The sequence below is a fragment of the Anabrus simplex genome, chromosome 1 (genome assembly GCF_040414725.1).
Source record: "Anabrus simplex isolate iqAnaSimp1 chromosome 1, ASM4041472v1, whole genome shotgun sequence".
Taxonomy (NCBI): Eukaryota; Metazoa; Arthropoda; class Insecta; order Orthoptera; family Tettigoniidae; genus Anabrus; species Anabrus simplex.
Window position 1 is genome coordinate 798648746 of NC_090265.1, and position 23360 is coordinate 798672105.

A 23360-nucleotide genomic window follows, 5' to 3' on the forward strand; every position below is an offset into this window, starting at 1 on the left:
GGTATCAACTAAAGAAAGACAAGGACCATAAAGGGCATGCAACAGAAAGACTCTAGGTCTTGAGAACCAAATACCGGCGGGGTCAGAAAAGAACAAGAGTTGGCTAAGGAAAGTCCCATTGGATAGATGAAAGTGAGGAGCCTGGCACAAGTATGTGGAAGCAATGCCAGGAATCAGCTAAGGGCCCCGTGATCGTCAATCCACGCTCCATAGTTAAGTACGTATTTGATTGATTGGACATTTTACTTCTCAAAGAAGATTACATACTAGAATCTTAACTAACATAACTCAGGATAGACATTCCAGTGATGTTAGAACTTCAAGATGATAACCCTTACTTGTGGACTATGTTTTTTAAATTACCTTTAGTCTCAGTTTGTCCAGTAATTTTTATAAGAATTTTATAAGGGTGGCCTGTTTTAAATATTCGTGATTGTAGTTTTATACTGAATGTATGAAATTTTCATTGTCCCATTTCTTAATACAATATGTACGGTATTTAAATTATGTCATTTTAGGATCTTGATGTGTTTATATTCGAACTTTATCATCATCATCATAATCATGATCATATTCCAGCTCCAGATTCCCCAGTATGGTGTGCAAGCACTCACCACTTCTCCTGGCCAAATATAGCTTCTGTTCCTCTATGTCTTCCCACTTGACATTCCTCTTGCTGACCTCTGATTTCACTATGTCTATCCATTGATTCCTTGGCCTTCCTACTGGCCTCTCCCCTTTCACTTCTGTGTCAGAGTAATTCCTTGCTTTCCTCATTCTGTCCATCCTCATAACATGTCCAAACCATTGTAGCCTGCGTCTTCCTAAAAGCTCAGTAACAGGTATTTTGATGCCAGCCTCCTTCCTGTTTGCTTCATTTCTAATCTGTCTTTCTTGGTCTTTTGGTTCATTGTTCTATGAACTTCATTTCATTTCTGTTCACTCGATTTTACTATTAGCCTTGTTATGTAGGGTACATATTTTGAATCCATAGGTGAGAACAAGAAATACAAAGACTTCAGGAAGTATACAGGAACAAGAAACTTGCTGTAAAGAACATTGTAAGGGAAGAAAAAGAGAAGAAATGGAATGAGTTTGCAGACAAACTGGAAGAGGACAGTAGAGGAAATATGAAATTGCTATACAGAGTAGTGAAAAACAAGCGAAGGGATCAAGAGACCATAAAAGCAATAGAACGTGATGATGGAACTCTGGCACAAGAAGAGGGAGAAATTAGACAAGAACTCAAGATCTATTTCGAAAAGCTGCTGAATGGAGATACAGAAAACATAACAACGGATAGAGGAGAGCCAAGTCGAGGAACCACAACTGAACCACCAATTACATGGCTTGAGGTTGAAAATGCGCTCAAGAGCATGAAGAAAGGAAAGGCAGTGGGCATAGATGAACTAAGTGCAGATATGCTGAAAGCAGCGGGAGTTCCAGGAATCCAATGGCTCTATAGACTGCTCAACAAGATATGGGAGGAAAATACTATTCCTGAGGACTGGAAGATGGGCATCATTGTACCTCTGTTCAAGAAAGGAAGCCGACGAAAATGTACTAATTACTGTGGTATCACACTACTGTCTCATGTCCTGAAAATATTGGAAAAAATAATAGAGACCAGAATCAGAGATATTGTTGAACCAATTTTGGAAGAAGAGCAGTATGGTTTCAGACCAGGAAGGTCAACTACAGACCTTATATTTGCAATTAGGATGCTAATGGAAAAATACTGGGAGAAGAACAAGCCTTTATTCCTAATATTTTTGGACATTGAGAAAGCATACGATAGTGTACCAAGGGAAAGAATTTGGCAATGCATGAAAGAACTTCAAGTGCGAGATAGCCTCATAGACAAAGTGAAAATGTTGTATAGTGGGAACAGAAGCTGTATTCAAGTAGGATGTTGTTTGTCGGACTGGTTTGAAACAAAGAGAGGAGTGCAGCAGGGCAGCTCATTGTCACCACTTCTATTTATTATTGTAATGGATGTAGTAATGAAATCTATTAAAAGGAAAGAACATGGAGATATCAAAGCCTTCACATTTGCAGATGATGTTGCGATCTAGAGTGACTCAGAAGATGAATTGGGAGAGAGAATACAAAGCTGGAATGAGGAGTTTAAGAAATATGGTTTAAACATCAACAAGACCAAGACGGTGGTGATGAAAGTGTATGGGGAAGGAGCAGAACCAATAGTCATGTTAAATGAAGCTCAACTGGACAGCGTTCCAGTTTTCAAATACTTCGGTAGCATTATATCAAATGACAGCCTAGCAAAACATGAGGTGAACAATCGAATCAATAAGGCAACACAATTCTACCACCAGGTAAGACACCTGCTGTGGGATGAGCAAATACCCATGAAAACAAAAATGACATTGTACAAGTCCTATTATACACCAATTCTTACATACAGTCTCGAAACCACAACACTGACCAATAGAGATAATTCCAAACTTCAGGCAGCTGAAATGAAATTCCTACGCACTATGATCCAGAAAACCAGGAAAGACAAGATTAGGAATGAGAAAATTAGAGAAGAAGTAGGAATAGACAATTCTCTCCTAAATAAGATTCAGATATCAAGACTGAAGTGGTTTGGTCACATGAAGAGGATGCCAGTAAACAGAACTGCAAGGAAGGAATTTGACAGAAAGGTAGAAGGAAGACGACCCGTGGGAAGGCCACGAAGGAAATGGATAGATTTAGTTAAGAGCGATGTAATGCTGAGAGGTCATGATTGGGACAAGTTGGTGGAGGAAGAATGGTACAAGGACAGGATGAGATGGAGGAGGCTCATATACCACACCCGGGAAACTGGAGATGGTTTAGGATGATGATGATGAGGTGAGAACTAGAATGAAGTAGGTTTTGCTTTCTGGGGTATTTTATTATCCCAGAGTAGATTTTTCACTTGAAAAAGTATTTCTTGGTTTATTGTGTTTCTAGCTATATTACCCGGTGCTGCCCAGGTGCTTGAATTATTGTTTGCTTGTAGGTGTTTTATTACTAGTTAATGTAAAGCAAAATTTTGTAGATTTCATTATTTTGATGTTGACTGATTAATAATTATTTTTTAGTTTAAGAGTTATTGTTTTATTTATAGATTATCTTGTTTCTCGTTAATTAAATTAATCTTGGCCAGTTTAGACATTTTCTTCGTCACCACTTCTCACCATGCCTATGCAGCTGAACTGGTACTTGAATGGCATCCAGAGTGTCACAATAGATCTCAACGACCATAGAAACTATGGATTCAATGCTAACATTGGTCATTTTTTATTATTCTTTTAGTCATTCTCTCCCCTAAGGATGGCTTACACCTCCAGTATATTTTTCCGATAGTAATTCATATTTGTACAAAGTTTGGTTGAGAGCGATTCTGGAAGATACTGTACACACATACATCTACAACTCGAGTCATTTTGGTCATTTTCTCTTTCTCACCTTTCACTTTTAGGATTTGTATTACCTGTTTCAAGTGATTTTTAAGTTTTCTTAGTGTGATGTTGATTTATTGTTTATGAACTATTTTGTAGATTTAGAAATATTGTTATGTATATAATTTTACGTTTTAGTTTGAGATTATATAGTTTCACATTAAAATGTTTTCTTCTAGCACGTCAGATTGTCTGGGAAGTTGATCCTTTCAAACAAGTAATAGAAATAAGTTATAACGTACCGGTAATGTATTTACGCGTCACATTAAGATATTATGTACACGATTCCAACTGTCACCAATCAGCCAAGGGACCCCGAAAACTGTGTAATGAAACTAATGTTGGTCCATTTGGACGTTTTCTTTTTCACTCCTTCTGTATCACCGTGCCAATCGGTGCTGAACTTGGACCTACACAACATCTGGAGTGTCACTATTCGTCTCAGTGACCCTGAAACCCTCTTCGGAGGCAGCCCTGCCCAGTGAGTGGCGCCCCTGCCTATGTGAGTCCCAGAGCACACTGGCCCGTGTGTGTAACATCTGGTAAGGGTCCCAGCTCAGGGTTACGAGTGAAGACCTCAACAGAATCTTCATTGGAGGAAATGGACTTTGGAACAGTGAAGATTGCAGACGAGGCAGCCCTTGCCCAGGGTTATGGGTGAAGTCTATAATGGCACCTTTGGCAGAGAAGGCAACCTTCAGAATGGCAGAGATAGTGGATGTGGCAACCCATCCTCTCTGGTGTTAATGAGAAGAAGATACCAACGCTGCTGCCTTGTAGAAGTGGCAGGGGACTGCCAAAGGCTAAGGGAGAAAACCCTAACAGAAACTTCTCTCCAGTGTTAGGCTTAGCAAACCAGCTGAAGAGTAATTTGGATTGCTTTCAAAACTAAAACGAGCCTCGGAAAGAAAAGCAAATACCAGACTGACAAATCTTCTCAAACGTTTGTAACGTATGATGAACGAAAGGCAGATGATCTTTTACAATGTTATGTGAAGAAATCCCAAATCAAGAAAATCAAACACAGGATTGGAACACTAAACATCGTTACATTAAAAAGTAAATGTGAAGAACTAGTGGATTTGATGGAGAGGACGAAGCTTTACATCCTTGGCATAAGTGAGACAAAATGGAAGGGCACAGGAGTAAAACAACTGAGGAAAGGATATAAACTTCACTGGATGGGTAAGAAAACCGAAGTTAGGAATGGTGTCGGATTTGTACTGAGTTACTGGATAATGTTTTGTCAGACATTAAATTCAAGTTTGTGCATGATTACCTTGACGATTTGGTACTTTTCAGTGAAACCTTTGAAGAACACCTTGTTCATCTCAATGAAGTCCTTGACAGACTGTGTAAAGCAGGTCTAACCCTTAAGGCTAGGAAGGTTTCTTTTGCACAACCCCAAATGTCCTTCTTAGGCCATATTGTGTTGAGGAAGGGTGTCTCTATTGATTAGTCTCGCACTGCCGCCATCCTAAATTTTCCCATGCCGAAAGACGTCAAGGCTGTAGCCAGATTTATTGGCATGGTTAATTTTTTTTGTAAATTCATTCCCAATTTTGCTTGAGAAGAAAGGCTGCCAAATTTGTTTGGGGTGATGCCCAACGTGAAGCCTTTTGCAACTCGAAATCTGCCTTATGTAATGCTCCTGTACTGTCTATGTCAGACTTTTCTAAATGTTTCATCCTTCAGACTGATGCCTCTTCCACAGGTATATCTGGTGTTCTCCTTCAGGAATTTGAAGAGGGGCATCATCCCATTTCTTATGTTTCTTGTGCTCTGAATCCTGCTGAACAAAACTATTCCATTTATGAGTTGGAAGCCTTAGCTGTTGTCTTCTCTTTAGAACAGTTCAAAATGTACCTGGAACATCTGTCTTTCGATCTTGAAACTGATAATCAGGTGTTGAGTTGGGTACTGGCCAAGCCAAGAAGGACCGGTCGTCTTGTGCGTTGGGCAGTATGCATCTCAACCTTCCAATTTGAAGCTCATCACATTCGTGGCACTGAAAACGTTGTGGCTGATGGCCTCAGTAGGATGTTCTATCCAGGCAGTTCTGATCCTCAATGAGACCCTGCAGACCCCTCTCCTGAACAAGTTTCGGCCCTTGTGAATGTAGTTCACACTGACTCTCCCTTCCTTTTGAAAGATATAACTAAACACCAGGAGGGCGATGCTGAATTAAAAGCTATTATTGACAGGATTAAAACTGGTGAACATGTTAAGCCTTATGTCCTTAAGAATAGTGTTTTGTGTTATCCTGCTCACGGTTGCAGAGGCCCCAAAATTGTCGTCCCAACTAAGTTCCGGCTCTCTTCAAGCATTTTTTTAAAATCCCCAATGGGGGATCATCTTGAAATCCGTACTCTTGTTAAATCTTATAAAACTTGCAACATCAGTAAACCCGCTCCTAATACTCGCCTAGGTCTGTTGTCTTCCAAGCAAGCTTCTCATCCAATGGAGAGATTGTGCATAGACTACATTGGTCCTTTCCCGCCGAGATCACGGATTGGGCATCGTTTCATACTTGTGTGTATTGACACCTTTTTGCGTTTTACGTGGCTGTTTCCAACTCGTATGGCTAATGCCAACACCACCATCTCGTGATTGAAACAGATCTTTGCTTCATTTGGACCCTGTCAATTTTTGGTGAGTGATAATGCAAGAGTTTTTACCTCTGTCCAGTTCCATAATTTCTGTTTTGATCTATCCACTGCTCATGTGACCACTACCCCATATTACCAGAGGCCAAATTATGCTGAAAAAGTGAATCGTGATCTTCGATCTGCTCTCATTGCTTATCACTTCGCTGACCACTCTAAGTGGGATACATCACTAAATTGGTTGTTGTTTGCCTTTAACACTGCCGTCCATGAAAGTCACAAACAAACTCCTGCTTCATTAATGTTGGCCTTTACCCCAAATTCTCCACTTTCAAATCTGTGGTGAATTAATGATCTTCTACCTGGCGACACCAGCCCAGGAAAGATCCGAGCTAATTGCCACCATGCACGTGACAAGGTGTTTATTAAAACGCATCCTGTCAGTAGTGCTGCGGACCACGTTATCAGGAAGTTGGCCCCCCAGATTTCGAGGTCCCTGCACCATCTTAAAGTTCCTTACCCTGGTGTCATTATTGGTGAGTGATCCCGAAAGGAAAAGGATCAGCAGAGTACACCTCTCTCAGGTAAAGGTACCTTAAGTTGCATAGGGAGGGGTAAATTCCGTTTTTCGTGACCTTGTAAGATTATTTTAGTTGTAAGGTATTTGTAAGATTTTAGATGCTGGCCAGCACGTATTAGTTATATCTGTACCCTAATCATAAGTGATTTGAGTAATTTAGTAATAGAAATTGTAATTGTTGTGTGTAAATACATTAGGTATCTTCAAGCAATTATCTCCCTTAGTGTAATGGGTTTAGTATGATAAGTTAGGTAGGTTTTAGTTTAGGGTCACTGATTGGAATTTACTCCCCTAACATTTCGGGCTCCAGGTAAACTCCTGTAGTTTTATTTTCTTTCACCCCACCCTAATCTTCTCTGAAATGCATGAATAGTGCTTGCCCCGGGGCTAGGTGCCCTAATGTCCCTGGTGTGGGAGGGGGTCTCTACATGACATTCGTTGAGCCACCGGTTGTGTTACTCTATGCTAGTCAATAAATTGAAGAAAGAACACAAACCCTCCTTTGAAAATGGTCTTCTCTCCAAGAGCTTCTAGTCCGGCAGGTTAGCTTTGCCTCAAGTATTACCCTGTCTGTTGCGTGTTGGTTTATGTTGCAGTGGCTGCAGTGACCAACTTCATCTGACGGCAACCTAACGTGACAAGTTGAGAGGCACACTGTATGACTTGGGTGCTACCATCCGGCACCGCTATCCAGTGGCCAAGTGTCCTGATGGAGGCAGTCTGGCTAGACTGCACCTCACCCCTCTGCCCATTACCAGTTGGTTCTAGATACGGCTGGACTGCGGTGCAACTTACCTAGCGACCTGGTTTGGACTGAACTTGAATGGAGGCTGTTGGCAAACGGACGTGTCGGCAGCCTCATCATCAGCAATAACCAGTGGTCCAGTTGCGCGCCTTCAATGCTATGATTAATGTGAAAATTGATGCAAGATCTACTTATTCTGAAACTTTGCTAAGAAGGAGGCAGTGGACACCTTCTTACAAGAAAGTGAACGGGCTCTGAATTACTGACATTTGGTAGAAGGAATGAGTATATATCCTTTTCTGTAGACGGAGTTAAAAATGGTCGAAGCAATTTTGGAATGTTGGCAAATGCATTTTTGAACTGTAGTATGCATCACATTTTGACATTTATGTTGTGTTTATATGTAACCCTTAAAATACCGCAAGTTACTGAATGGACTTTTGGTGTAGTGACAGTTTTTTTTATTTTATTGGAAGTTCAACTTGAAGAAAATAATGTTTGTCAGTAAGGTGACTGTCAAACTTTCCAAGAACTATCAGTGCACTATATACGTGAAAATAGTTTGTGAATGCCATTATGTTACATTTTACAAAATATCTGAATTATGGTGTGCAAGTTTCCAGGTGTGATCAACACAACACCCACCTAGTTAATCTTATGGTAATTGTTGAGCACAGCTCGATTTTCGGGGGTGAGGAAGGATGAGACCTGTGGAGAGAATCTCTTAAAAAAAAAAAAAAAAAAATTGCTAGGTTGTGTAAAATACCATGCCTCTTCCCTCTTTCAAGGAAATGTTTACTGTATGGTGTAAAATATTGTTGTGGAATATTTTATTTGTATTCCTCTTATCTAAAGTTTGAAATGTAACTACTAAATTATAAATTATTATTATCGTTAAGTGATATTTTGTAACGTTCTGGAAATTTTGTGACGCAGACTTTTGGAATGGGGTGTGTTGGCCCCTGTCGATTCTAGAAGCATGTCATGTTGCCCAACCTGATGTTTATTTGTTTGTATTGGGGCAGTTCATCTGTTGTTTTATTGTGTGCTAAAGTTTTAAAGTGCCATGTAATTTGATATTTTCCCCTTTTCTTAACTGTGTATCGTGTAACCACTGGAAACCGGTTACAGATGAAATTCCTAAGAACATTAAACAGAGATTGGAAAGACAGGCAACAAAAGCCATGTTGTTTGCAGATGATGAAGTGATATGGCGTGAGGATGAAACGGAAGTGCAAAAACAAGTAGATGCATGTAATCAAGATATAGAAAAATTTGGGATGAAAGTAAGCACAGAGAAAAGTAAAACAATAGTGATGACAAGGGGAAGGAAGGAAGGAAGGAAGGAAGGAAGAGGAAAGATACAACTGAATGGTAAAGTTCTGGAAGTGGTTAGAAGTTTCAAGTGCTTGGGAAGTGTGATCACAGTAGATGGAAAGATAACCGAGGAAATTGGGAAAAGAATACAACAAGCAAACAGGCACCTTAAATAATATGTTGTAACTTAATCTGAACAACAAATTGTATTGTATTAAATAGGTGGACCATTAAGTTCTCTTTACAGCTTTGTTAAACTGACGTATGTTAAAAATTAAATAACTGGAAAGGAGGTTCAACCTATTCAATACTCAAAAGAAAGAAACGTAGCAATCACATTTCTATTTAAATGGGACCGGTTTCGACCTTAGTCTAGGTCATCATCAGCCATAAAAAACATGTAAAATGTTTATGAATGTTGGAGGTCAGTTTTTCACTCTGTTAGGCACAAAGACACGACACCACATTCTGTCCTGCACAAAGTTACAACACTACCAATCAACATGCGAAGATCAAAAAGGCTTGAATTCGCAGACGAACAGATCTGTAGAAGAAAGCCGCCAGCTCCCGGTGACCAGCGCGGCACACTCAAGGTCACGCGCTGCGGCCAAACACCAAAGTAGAGTGGAGAACGTTTCGAAGGTCCAGAACCTGTCACGGCTGCGGGAAGCCAAGTACGTATATAAAAAATATACGATGCCAATTAGTATAACCGAATGAGCACCTGTACTCCAGCTAAGATCTTGGTAAACAGTTGACTTGAAAAAACAATTGTAGAGAGAAGAAAAAAATGCAGTAAAAAGCGCAATATCGGAAAACAAATGAAAACTTATATGCACAGTGCGCTTTTTTTAAATTTTTTTTTTATTTTTAGGTCATGATTGAAGTAGTCGAAGTTGGCGCAAGACAAAAATTTTTGAAAGAGGAGAATAAATTAAACGAGGAAGAGTGATAGTGAAATAAGAGAAAGAATAAAAGAAATTTAAACGACATTTCTGAAAAACCCAATATCCTTTTTGACTTCCTAATTCTTCTTCTCAAAAATTCCAAATTCCAAAACCCCAATTCTATTTTCCATGTCTTACATAGTTCCCACCCACATTTTCTACCTCCAATAACCCACCCTCCTAACCCACCTTAAACTACCCCTCCTTCATTTCCCTATCTTATCTTTCCTCATTACCATCTAACTTCAATTTCTTTTATTCTCTTATTTCACTATCACTGTTCCTCGTTTAATTTATTCTCCTCTTTCAAAAATTTTTGTCTTGCGCCAACTTCGACTACTTCAATCATAACCTAAAAATTAAAAAAATTAAAAAAAAAAAAAAATAGCGCACTGTGCATATAAGTTTTCATTTGTTTTCCGATATTGCGCTTTTTACTACATTTTTTTCTTCTCTCTACAATTGTTTTTTCAAGTCAACTGTTTACCAAGATCTTAGCTGGAGTACAGGTGCTCATTCGGTTATACTAATTGGCATCGTATATTTTTTATATACGTACTTGGCTTCCCGCAGCCGTGACAGGTTCTGGACCTTCGAAACGTTCTCCACTCTACTTTGGTGTTTGGCCGCAGCGCGTGACCTTGAGTGTGCCGCGCTGGTCACCGGGAGCTGGCGGCTTTCTTCTACAGATCTGTTCGTCTGCGAATTCAAGCCTTTTTGATCTTCGCATGTTGATTGGTAGTGTTGTAACTTTGTGCAGGACAGAATGTGGTGTCGTGTCTTTGTGCCTAACAGAGTGAAAAACTGACCTCCAACATTCATAAACATTTTACATGTTTTTTATGGCTGATGATGACCTAGGCTAAGGTCGAAACCGGTCCCATTTAAATAGAAATGTGATTGCTACGTTTCTTTCTTTTGAGTATTGAATAGGTTGAACCTCCTTTCCAGTTATTTAATTTTTAACATCAATAATTTCAATACGGAACAATGAAATTTTTATCTTTAAATTAAACTGACGTATGTGTAAAATTCATATGCTGCGTACTGTTCGCTGGCTCCATCTCTTACTGAAACTAGAAAAGACTTATGCATACACCTGGTAACACACCCACTGCTTGACGTCATGCACAAGGACAATACTGACAGTGTATTCATCTTTTGACACGGATAGAAACAAGGTTGAACGTACTTTACGCCTACATCTCATGTACTAACTCTTCTAATGGGGGATACAAACAAGTGTTTGGTAATCGTCAGAATCGTTCGCAGCGCTGAGTGGCAGCTGACCTACTAGCTACCACAGATAAGGGAAGGAGTGATAATACTGTTTCCTTCTACTCATGATGTTAATACAAAACATGCTTAATATAGGCTTATGGTTCATTTTTGTTTTGTTTTGTTTTGTTTGGATGTACGGATTCCACATATTTTTTGCCAGTGAGTGTACAATATTACTCATATCAGAGTATTTTATTTGATCAAAAGTTAATGCAGTTCGGTTCTCATTTTGTTCTGACTTAGTATTTTGCTGTCTCTGCAATACGTTGTATAACTGACTTCTATTTTGCCTCTTATCAAAGAAACGTTTGAGTTGGGTGCAGTACCTGTATTCACCAAGGATTTTTTTTATTAAATACAAATTAATCATCATAATCAATAATCAGAAATGTGAAACAATGAAATATTATTTATTTATATACTTATTTATTTACTTATTTACATTTTAAAAGAACATTAAAAGAACAGAGTACATGATAAACAAAAACTGTGTTTTCAGACAGATTCAGACTTCACTCTACATTATGTAGAAACAATGTGAAAGCAACATGTAAATAAATAAGAACTTTTGAAAATAACAAATTCACATTACAAAACAAAGGAGATAACAAAGCACTGTCAAAAAATCCTTGCAGTAATGATCAATGTACTGTACTTACTATTTATAATTCCCACCAATATTTTATATGAAATACAACAGTTATAAAATATGATCAACTTCCATGAGTGAGATGGCAGCATAAAATATTGACCACAAATCAAGTGGCAACATGAATAAGGTAGAACAATTTGAATAAGATCTCATCAGTGCAAACACATTTCTTATAAAATACACCAAAATGTACAAAGATTTTTGCAGTAGGCCAACAACAGTAACAACTCCTACTTGAAAGAAGAGTTTTTAAAAAAGCATTAAATGATGAAGTGCATGATCAATGATCAGTTGCAAAATTCAGACAAATGATATGAAACAACAAAACAACCTACTGTCACACATCCCTGTCACACGCAAGGATTTTCAACAAGCACTCCCAGTTAACAATTACTATACACACTATACAAGAACACAAACTATCTCTAGTCTGAGTAGCAGTATTGTCTCGTGTAGTCCACAGTACTGAATGGCACTGGCATCACTGGTGTCAGCTGATCAATTCTTTTGAGAGTACAAGCATTCCAAAGCTTGTAATGAGGAACCAGCTGGCAGGAATGGAAGCAAGAAGCCGAAAACGTTCATCTGTTAAAAGAGTTAAACATAAATATAATAGACATTTAACAATCTTTCAAACTGACAGGAGAAATGAAACACAAAGTTACTGCATACATTGGACTAAAATATTACCACTTGGCTACAGTGAAACAGGTGCTCAGTAAACACCAAGTAATGTATACCATTTCACTGAGGACACACCTAAGAGATCTGAAATCAATGGAGCTCTAGAAGAGATCAACAGTCTGCAAAAACTAAAAGTAATTTCAAATGTAACTACAATATAAATCTCATTTTATAAATATTAGTTGCATGTTCAAGGTGTCTTCAAGAAAAGACCTAGACCATGTTGTGAGATGGACAGCAGACAATGGTACGACGGTTAATGGGATGAAAAGACAGCTTGTAATTTTCACAAAGAGGAAACGTCCTCTCAGTTTTAATTACTGTGTATTACTGGAAGTACCTAGGTGTTAATATAATGAATGATCTTCATTGGGGATATCACATTAACAAGGTTGTAAAGAAAGGTTACAGATCTCTTCATATGGTTATGTAGGTATTGTGACCTTTCATATTAAGGGAACAAAAATGGCTGACAGCATGACTGCAGCACAGTAAATAATAATTACAAAAATGGACAATGAGTGCATGTAATGTGAATGTAATACTAATAAACAGTTATAGAAGACCTTGGAAGAAGCATTCTTTTGAAAAAATCCACCGTTCTTTTACTTTAATTATTGAGTAGTTTTCGAGATTCATGAGTTTAAAAAGTGTGAAAAAAGTTGATGAGAAGACTAGAATGAATCATTAAATTAGTTATTATGGCAATCAATAACAAGTTATAAAATATAATTGCAGTAAATAATGTACACGAGAGCATACATATAAAATACGCACAGTAAAGTATTTAATATATTACGGAAGGCAAGTGTCATCGTTAATGGTACAAACATGAGTATACTGTGAAGAGTTGTCCATTGTATTAATGACTGACATTCTGAGTTTCAGTAACAAAGAAATAAGTATTAAGAAGAGTTTCCCATGAATACTGACATGTAAAATTATGGAGTTCTAAAAAGCAAAAGAGGAGATGGGAACTCCAATAGGTGACCATTAACAACCCACGACTGCAGATGGAAGAAGTCGGCAAAGATGAGTACAATATCCCTTATTTCTCTTTATTTCAATGTAGAGTAATATAAATGAAATTATAATGTAGAGATTTCTTTTTGGAACTTTTTGGTTAATATTTAGTTGTCTGTGTTAATTAAATGATAATGATGATTTGAAGAAGTAATAGCACTGTGTACACATAAAAAGTTTCGTGTGACATTGTAATGGTATATTAATTAGACTACACGTTCAACAGCTGTGCATAGATATCCTATTGAGAATAGATTAATGATATAGGGCTATGAGATGTAGCTATCGGTATTCATTAATGATGATTAATGATGATATTAAGTTAATGGTATTGAAAAGGTGGACTCTTCTCTACCCTTTGATAATGATCAATTGTCAATACGGACCATAATAGGTTAGAATGTGGAATTAAGATGTAAAGTATAATGTTCTTAAAGATTTCAACATTGGTTTTTGAGTTAAATAGATTCTAACTACGGAAGTATGCTTATCAGTGTAAAATATTTTGTCATCTTTGCCCATCATTGTGAGCTTTCACATTTCTTCATGTTAAACATTCCATAATAAATGTAATAATTTCAAGATTGAAGCAACTGATTTAATACTACACAATGCACTTACAATGGTAAGTTATATATATTATACAAGATGACTAGAATGGAATGATATTTAGTTTATTTCATAGCAAAGAGTTAATGTGAATACAAATGATTAAAAGCGATTTTATGATAACATTAACTGATTTTATACGTTGATATATGAATTATGAGTAAGATTGTTAGATGAAATGAGTAGACAGTTTATTGAAAGGAGGTTAAATATGAATTTGTGCTAGGTAAACATCGGAATATTAAAGAAAATACATAAATGATTGAACATAAAGTGATATTGTTCATAACATAATTTATCAATATTGAATAGTAATTGCATGCCCGATATAAACCTAACTTCCATTTGAGATTCGAAATATTGTACGTGGATATCGTTTAGAAGTTTTAGTTTCATTTGAGTAACATTATTTCTGCCTAATCATCTGAATGAACTTTAATGTCTACATCATTTGAATACCGTTTAGAGACTTTAATTTGACTCAGTAAAATTTATATTTTTAGATGGAAATTGATTGAAGTAATAACTGTAGATTGTAGATAAATTGTTGTAGTAGAGTATTCATCGCATTTCATGTTTATTTTCAGGACATTTCTTTCATAATATCCTGTTCCTGGTGTTGATGTATTATAATTCCACATGATGACATTGAAAGTTTTTTTTAATGCATTGGACTTATTTGACATGAAGCTTTTCAGTGAACATAACATTATTTCTTCAAGTTGATTTAAGTATGAGATGATATTCAATTAACTGATATTAATTCCATCGAGAAAGAATCTCATTTTTTATAAAGGAAAATCAAGGATAATTCATTAATGATTCATGACAATAATTGATTTTGGGAAAACAAATATAATAGGAATATTGGAAATAAGGATATCCTTGACTGGATTAAATCATGTTACACATTCCATATTAACTGTAATAATTTCAAGATTGATGCAAGTGATTTAATACTGCACAAATGTAACTTCTACTCAGGATCATAGTCAAGTCTTAATGACATTTTCTTATTTATATTTAGTTTTCAATTTGACTGTCACTTAATCTTAATAAATTTGTTATAATCTTGGCATTATTATTTCCGTATTTAATGAGAAGTATGAAATTATGTTTTATTAATTTTATTCAGGCATTTATCCTGAATGAACTCTTAGTTAAATCCATTGTATCTGTATCATAACTATATGAAACCTACACCCTGCAGATAAGAGACAAATAAAAGAAGAAATGTGAACGCTCACAATGATGGGCAAAGATGACGAAAGATTTTACACTTATAAGCACAGCTGTGTTCATTGATTAATCTTCTATCCACGTATGGGTACAATATTTAAGGGTTGTATTAAGGATGTGAAGGAGAGGATGATGTGTGGGACCCACACCAAAATTACTTGATACGTTAAACGGAAAAGTGGACCCACACCAGAATTACTTGATACGTGAATTGGAAGAGATCCAAAGCAAAGTAGCATGACAAACAAGTAATGTTACGAAAATGTTGCAAACTTTGGGCTGGGAAGACTTGGGAGTAAGGAGACGAGCTGCTCGACTAAGTGGTATGTTCCAAGCTGTCAGTGGAGAGATGGTGTGGAATGACATTAGTTGTTTCAAAAACTTTGGTGGAGTTTTTAAAGTTAGGAAAGATCATAATATGAAGATAAAATTGTAATTCAAGAGGACAAATTGGAGCAAACATTCATTTATAAGAACAGGAATTAGGGATTGAAATAATTTATCAAAGGAAATATTTGATAAATTTCCAACTTCTTTGAAATCATTTAAGAAAATACCAAGTAATTCGTAGGGAATCTGCCACCCGGGCGGCAGCCCTAAATGCAGATCAGTGAGGACTGATGAATTGGTGAACTGCACCGTGTTTTCCAGAAACTTCCATGCTGCTGCAACTTGTGCCTGGAAAAAGATGGTGACCATATTCACATATTCTGTAAAACCAGGGGATTAACTTCTAAGATACTGTAATAGTTTTCAGTTAGGGAGCTAGTACTGCTGGTTCCCCTTACATGATGCTTCGGCGAAGCTGCAAAAGTTGTCTGCCATCAGCGGAGGCCAGGCCCAGTGGAGCATGCATGGTGTTAGATGCTGAATACCCGGTATAAGACAAAATGAAATGCTTACGTATTGACTGGGGTGAAATGATGATTATGATAATGACTATCAATTTAAAATAATCACTGGGTTTAATTCACTATGTTTTATTTCAATAAAATTATTAAAACACAAACTAAAATGTAATAAAATAAAATAAGGCACTGTTCTTAAAGGTAAGATCATGTATAACAATTAAACTTTAAAAATTACAAACAGATTAAAACATATAACAAATAGATAAAAATAATGGTGTAAGAATAAAAGCACACTTTACAGTAAAAGAAGAGTTATTATTATTATTATTATTATTATTATTATTATTATTATTATTATTATTATTATTATTAGCGTATGGTAACGTACACAAAACAATACAAAGATTAAATATAAATGAACAGTAAGCACAAACCATTATATACATAATTATAAGATATACACATAACATTGAAAACAATCATGCAAGCAAAAGGGTTCAAAGATTTAGATCTAAATTCTCTAGCCATTGTATGGCCTCAGCAGAAGCCACCACAAAGTCCTGGCTAGATCCAGCGAATGCCCTTCCAATGCATTCGGTGACGATATGGTCGATAGTCTGTTTAACTGCACCACAGTCACAGGCTGGGGAAGATCTCATACCCCATTTAAACATCATTGAACCACATCTCCCATGGTTAGTACGGACTCTGTTGAGGGCTACCCATGTCTTGCGGGGCAAATCAAAGCCAGCTGGAGGATTCTTATAATTGAACAATGCCTGCCATTGAGTCGGAGCTACGCTGTTCCACTCTTGTTGCCAATCTGCTTTTGGATTGAAATCCCTCCTAACAAGTTCCTGTGCTGTTTGAATAGGAGGAGATCTTGATTTGAGGCGGCTGAATCTCACGTTAGCATCTTCATGGATGGGGAGATCAGGATTGGTTAATATCTTGCTGTATTCTCTAAACAAGTTGTTCAATCTTCTAATTCTAGGAGGTTCTATGTGGCTGAGCTCTGGCAACCAGAAAAGAGGAGTAGATTTTACTGTGCCACTTATGACACGCATTGTTTCATTCAGGACCGTGTCCACCTTTTTAGCATGAGAGCTGTTGATCCATACGGAAGAACAGTACTCAGCTGTGGAAAGCACCAGCGCCATAGCTGAAGTACGCAAAGTAGATGCAGAGGCTCCCCATGTGGAGCCAGCAAGTTTGTGAATGATGTTGTTGCGTGACCTTAATTTGGCTGCTAGGTTGGTTAGATGTTTCCTGTATGATAGCGTTCGGTCGAGAGTAACTCCAAGATATTTGGGGTTGGCATTGTGAGGGAGAAGACTTCCATTAAGTGACACTTTCAAGGTGATATTCGCTTGCCGGTTATTTAAATGGAAGAAGCAGATTTCCGTTTTACTAGGGCTTGGTTTCAAGCACCACGTTTTGAAGTATAAAGAAGAGTTATAAACAAATAACTAAAATAATATTCTCACTCTTAAAACGATAAAAAACTCACTATTCCTCACAAAATGGATGACAAGATCTACTGCCTGTTCATCATCTTGTAGAACAAGGGACACAGTACTCGCAAGTTTTAGACTACGGCGCAGATCAGCCAGGTCCATGCACTCTATAATGAAATGTGTACTATGGGCGCAACAAGTACACACTGGGGACCTTTTCACTCTTCAGTAAGTAGGAGTGCATTGCTATACGAAGGCCAATCCCAAGACAACACATTACCACTGCTTCTATCCGGGACTCCTGAAGGGAAGTCTCATACCTTCGTTGTTCCTTTAACAGTTCTCAGCTGAGAACATGTATCCTTAGTTGGAATGTTGTAAGGTAGTGTGACTGCCTCTTTGGCAGCCTTATTAGTTAGCTTGTTTCCTACTATACCCATGTGAATTGAGAGTCACACAAATGTAACTCAGGTGCAGCAGGTCGTAGATATGTTTCACCAGGGGGCATTGCGGGAAACACATATCAACAGACGTAATGAGTTCAAAGAGTGGGTGCACACAAGGTTATAATAACATCCATTGGACAGCATGTACCACAGAGCTTCGAAGATGGCAGAGAACTCTGCTGAGTACATACTACAAGCTTCTGGTAGAGAAAAGCCTATCATCGTTCACAATGAAAAAAAAGCTCATATCATGGGGAGGAGGGAAAAAAATTATGTTGTTGAAATTACGCTTAAGGAAGTGGAAAGGATGGTAAATAAACTCCATTGTCATAAAGCAGCAGGAATAGATGAAATTAGACCTGAAATGGTGAAGTATAGTGGGAAGGCAGGGATGAAATGGCTTCATAGAGTAATAAGATTAGCATGGAGTGTTGGTAAGGTACCTTCAGATTGGAAGAAAGCAGTAATTGCACCTATCTATAAGCAAGGGAACAGGAAGGATTGGAACAACTATCGAGGTATCTGGCAAAATATTATCTGGCATCTTGGAAGGTAGGGTGCGATCAGTAGTTGAGAGGAAGTTGGATGAAAACCAGTGTGGTTTCAGACCACAGAGGGGCTGTCAGGATTAGATTTTTTAGTATGCGCCAGGTAATTGAAAAATGCAACGAGAGGAATAGGCAGTTGTGTTTATGTTTCATAGATCTAGAGATAGCATTTGACAGGGTACCGAGGGAAAAGATGTTCCCTATAGTGGGGGACTATGGAATTAATGGTAGATTATTAAAATCAATCAAAGGCATTTATGTTGACAATTGGCCTTCAGTGAGAATTGATGGTAGAATGAGTTCTTGGTTCAGGATACTTACAGGGGTTAGACAAGGCTGTAATTCAGTTAGGTGGAAATTTAGTAAGTCTGTCTTTCTTTCCATTCACGTAAGTCAGGAAGAGTATCACAGTCTAGTATATTCACTAACTACTCAATTTTCCTCGAAAGGGCTACAGTTCGAATCGTAGTTGACGAAAGTGAGACAGGAAATGAAATAAGTTCTTTTCCGAGTTCTGTGTTAAAGGAAAAGGTCCCGTGGGTTTGTCCACTCTTTCCCGTAATGTTTGGTCAGCAATGTGATCAGGTCATTCAGCTTTTCTTTCTTAAGAGGAACCCCTTCCTCCACTGGTACTGGCACAATATCAGAAAAGCGTTTTCCATGCTTCAATATGCTTTTCACTTCACTACAATTGCTGTTACAGTTTCCTTCACCTCTTATCACACAGTTGTGTTAGTGTATGATTCTCTTACAAGGTTGAAGTTTGAAATGCCAGTTACCTAGTTCCTTCAGTGTGTGAGATACTGCCTGTTTCGAGTCCATCACAGGACAGCTGTTTCCCAACCAAATCACAGTTGATGAGATCAAAGATGTAAGCATACTCTTGATTCGTAAGAAGTGTTGTATGCTTCTTAACATCAGCCTTGATACGTCCCAAAACCCTATCAGGAGGAATAAATGAATGTCCTACCACAGGAAACATCAGAGTTATCTTTTTTATTGAAGGAGGAGCATTTTCAGCCAAGAACCTGCCAAGCATTCCAATTATGATTTTATTTTTGTTCTGCCCTCTGCAAACATCGGCGATCAGCTTGATGGAATGGTAATTTGTCAGATCGGTAGATGTTAATCTGTGGTAAAGTGCAGATGCCATTTTGTTTGAACACTTCCAGTACAAATTCTCAAGCCATACATAGGCAAACGTTTTATTTCTCCCATGAGGATCTTTAGAACCCCCCCTCACAAATAGTGAAGTTGTAAATGTACAGCTGGCATAAACATTATGCAGTCTGGTCAGGAGTATTAGCGATTGGATGATTCTTTTGATAATCGAAGGAGAAAGTCATTTCTCCATCAAGTTTCTGCCGCACATGCTCGTAGAATGCATCTGCTTTCCTCTGATGAACATTCAGATCAGTATTTAGGTTTTGCTTCAACTCCGCATCAGTACAAGATTTAATGCATTCTGAAAGGAAGAGGCACATCGAACAGCAATCAGTGTCAGGTGACCTAAAACCAATGTTATATTCATTATCAAAATTTTACGAAAATAATCGTACTTTACATGTAAACTTTCATCCTGTGACTCTTGATACTGTACCCGTGGAGCTTTAATACTTAACTCACTGGGAAGATACCGTTGAGTTACGTTTTTGCTGTGGCAATAATGTATTAAACAGAACAAATTGAAACAAAATCCTTTCGAAAGTGGGACAAAACGACTTTTGCAGCAGTCTTTCTCTAATCTTTGCATTTCATGATGGGACATAACGAGCTTTGCTGCATAACACACCCTGGACATAACAACTTCTGCAGCAGTTCCAGTTATTTTTTGCCTCTGTATGGATTAAATGGACTTTGCTCACATATTACATTACTGGAACGTGTATTTTGATGAGCTGCATACAATGGCGGTGATAACTCATTTTGAGGAAAAAATGAACGTAACAAGTTTTGCAACTGGACAACTCATATTATATAGTCTTATTTGTCCCGAATTTCTTGATTTAAACCTAAAATATAGTGCACTTCTAAGTAACTCTTATATTGTAGGGCTACAATGTTATACTTTATCTTGTACAGAATATCTTTCTATACAATACACTGGATGATGTTCAAAAATTCTAAAATATCACTTCAGCATATTATAAAACATGCAACATTACCTGTGCGCTAATACAATCTGCCGTCAGCGGCTACCAGCGATTTTCCATGGTGATGCCACAGTGACAGCTAACGGCAGCCCGTAATGCGGAATGACTAACCTTACTGTTCTCTATTAACCTTGGTGTGTAGTATACCATAATCTCACCAATGATATAACAGAATTTGTATGTGTCTCAGGTGTAAAGGTGGTAAACCAGATTGGGCGAGCAGGCTGGCTATAGGACTTGTGCAGGAAGTTCCTTTTGCAGGCCTAACTCCACTGTGGTGGACTCTAAGTTTATCTAAAACAAATTTACATTCAGGTCCATGAGCTGCACTGCCGTAGTCTTATTCTCGATAAAATATGCATTCTGCGAAAACATAGGATCACTTTGCACTGGTCATTTTGCGCTGCTAAGAAACCTACAAATATTGAGTTACATGGCGCATTTAGCTTTCAATTGATGCACGTGTGGCTCTCAAGATAATTTACTATTTAAAAAATACAAGCCCACGGAATGAATAAAGCACTTCTCAAATGGACAACAGATATCTTGTCCGGTGAAAACTGAAAAACATGTTCTAACGTTCACTGTTCCACTCTCTTAATAGCATGGTGTAACTGTAGCTCTGTGACTGCCATATTTTGTGAGCTATAATGCATCAAAAAACTGTCTACGTATAGCAATGGTGTTACTGCTGAACTAACAGCAGCAACAATACCATTTATGACAATCTCAAACAGATTAACACTTAGAAACAATCCCTGAGGGACTCTATTCTCCTAAACATGGTATTGCAAATATGACCTCCAAACTTGGACACAGAACAGATGGAGGGACAATTAATTTGCAATAAACAAGAGCAAGTCACAATACCTCAGAATTTCAACTGATGTAGACTTGAGAGGATGCCATATCATCATGTGGTGTCATAGGCTGTTTTCAAATTGAAGAAAACAGCCACCAAATGCTGTTTGTGGGGAAAAGCTTCCTGGATTGAACTCTCCAAGCATACCAGGTGGTCAGCAGTGAATTGAGCAGCTTGAAAGCCGTACTGGTACTCAGACGTCGGGGGCCGATGACCTTAGATCTTGGGCCCCTTTAAACAACAATCATCATCATCATCATCATCATCATCATCATCATCGGTACTTAGACCACAGTCTCTTTTTCTCTAGACACCATACAAGTCGTTGATTCACCATCCTCTCCAATAGCTTACACAGTCACTTGTTAGTCATCAGTCTGCAGCCTTCTGCATACTTAGGATATTTTATCAGGTTTGAGGAGAGGAATTATTATTCCCTCTCACCACTGAGATGGGAACTCAATCAGATTCAGCTGAACACTCTTAGAAGATAGCATTGCCGAGCTGTTTCAGCATCTGGTTATTGATCTTATCTGGTCCTTGCTAACTACTCAGGCATTCCAGAGTTCCCACTCCAAAAAGGGCATATTATAATCCTCACAAGCATGAGTAGCAAATCATTCGTCATGGATGACACGTACCTTTCCTATGAATCTTTCTTACCCAGTCGAATAAGAACTTATACCTTAGCACAAATTTCTTAAATGTTACCAAGTTGGCCACAGTGGGCTGTCTTTGATAGTATTTGTGAGCGTAAAGTCAAACTTCTATAGATGCTGCTATTTCATCATTCCACCAGGGAATGAGTCTACATTGAGGAGCCCTGGAGAAAAATGAAATGGACTCCTCAGCAACGGAAAGAATAACTTATGTGACATATGTCTCATCATTGTCTACGCACGGCTATTTGAGTCAAACACAGATAATGATGTGTGCTTTGGCCAATCAGCACATTCCAGAATGCACCAAGGCGGAGCCTTGATGGATGTCTGCAAGAACGATAGCAAAAGGGTCATCACCACACAGAAGTCAACATCCCATCAAAACAAGGAAACGAGTGCAGGACTGCACAGACTAAAATCAATGCAGGATAAATTTCCATGTGTTACGCTAAAATGATTTGGTTCCCCTGTATTCAGTGTGCATAAATACACCTCTCTTATCAGCTTCTTCAAGTCCCTTCCAGTGGGGCAAGGTATTTCAGAGCCTCAGGATGGGTTTTGAATATTAAATAGAAGGAAAGGCAATGAAAGCTAATCAATAAGGTCAATTACATTACTTATACCGAGATGCTGGCCCAGTGGGAAATACACAGTACAAACTTTCATGATAGACAAAGAAACATGTACTGCTACTGCCTAAAGCTCAGTTCTCAGTGGAACCAGTTCACTGTAGGTATCAGAACAAGTGAAGATACCACTGCCACCAGAAGCCTGGTTAGCATAATCCTGTATAGTCTAAAATTTCTCAAGACCATATATGACAATCTGGTCTAAGTTTTGTTTCTCAAACACAGACTAAACTCGCTGTGAACCGACTCGTTAACCGGTGCTGCTCAGTAAAAAAGCCTGTCATAACCGTTACATTTCCACTGTAACACTGCCGTAGTGTAGACTCTTTCTTGTCTAGGTTAGGTTTCAAGCAGCAACCAACTTGCTAATCTAAAGACTGCTTCTGTCTCCATCTGAGGATAGAGGTAATAATGGCATGTGGTCTCAGAAGAGGCCTCATGTTGATGCCAGTGTGTCTTTGAGGATGGAGCCCTACCTATGATGAATTCTAATGCTGAAGACGGCACTCATACCCAGCCCCCGAGCTATCAGAATTAACCAATGAAGGTTAAAATCCCTGACCTAGTCAGGAATCGAACCCGGAACCCCCTGGAAAAAAGGCCAACAAGCTTTAGTCATG

General features: G+C 38.0%; 1 protein-coding gene across 8 annotated transcripts in view; it reads right to left on the minus strand.

Moving 5' to 3' along the window:
- Nucleotides 1–11329: 11329 nt before the first annotated feature.
- The window catches only part of LOC136857546 (glycerol kinase 3), a 462535-nt gene continuing 450504 nt past the window's right edge, over nt 11330–23360 (minus strand). For 7 of the 8 annotated variants that reach the window (XM_067136291.2, XM_067136293.2, XM_067136290.2 and 4 more), the window contains exon 12: nt 20633–20881. In XM_067136291.2, the coding sequence (XP_066992392.2) occupies nt 20742–20881 (140 nt within the window). In that variant the 3' untranslated portion in view covers nt 20633–20741. Of the gene's footprint in view, nt 12163–20632; nt 20882–23360 lie in introns of those variants that run through there. The other variant, XM_067136297.2, reaches the window with a different exon arrangement.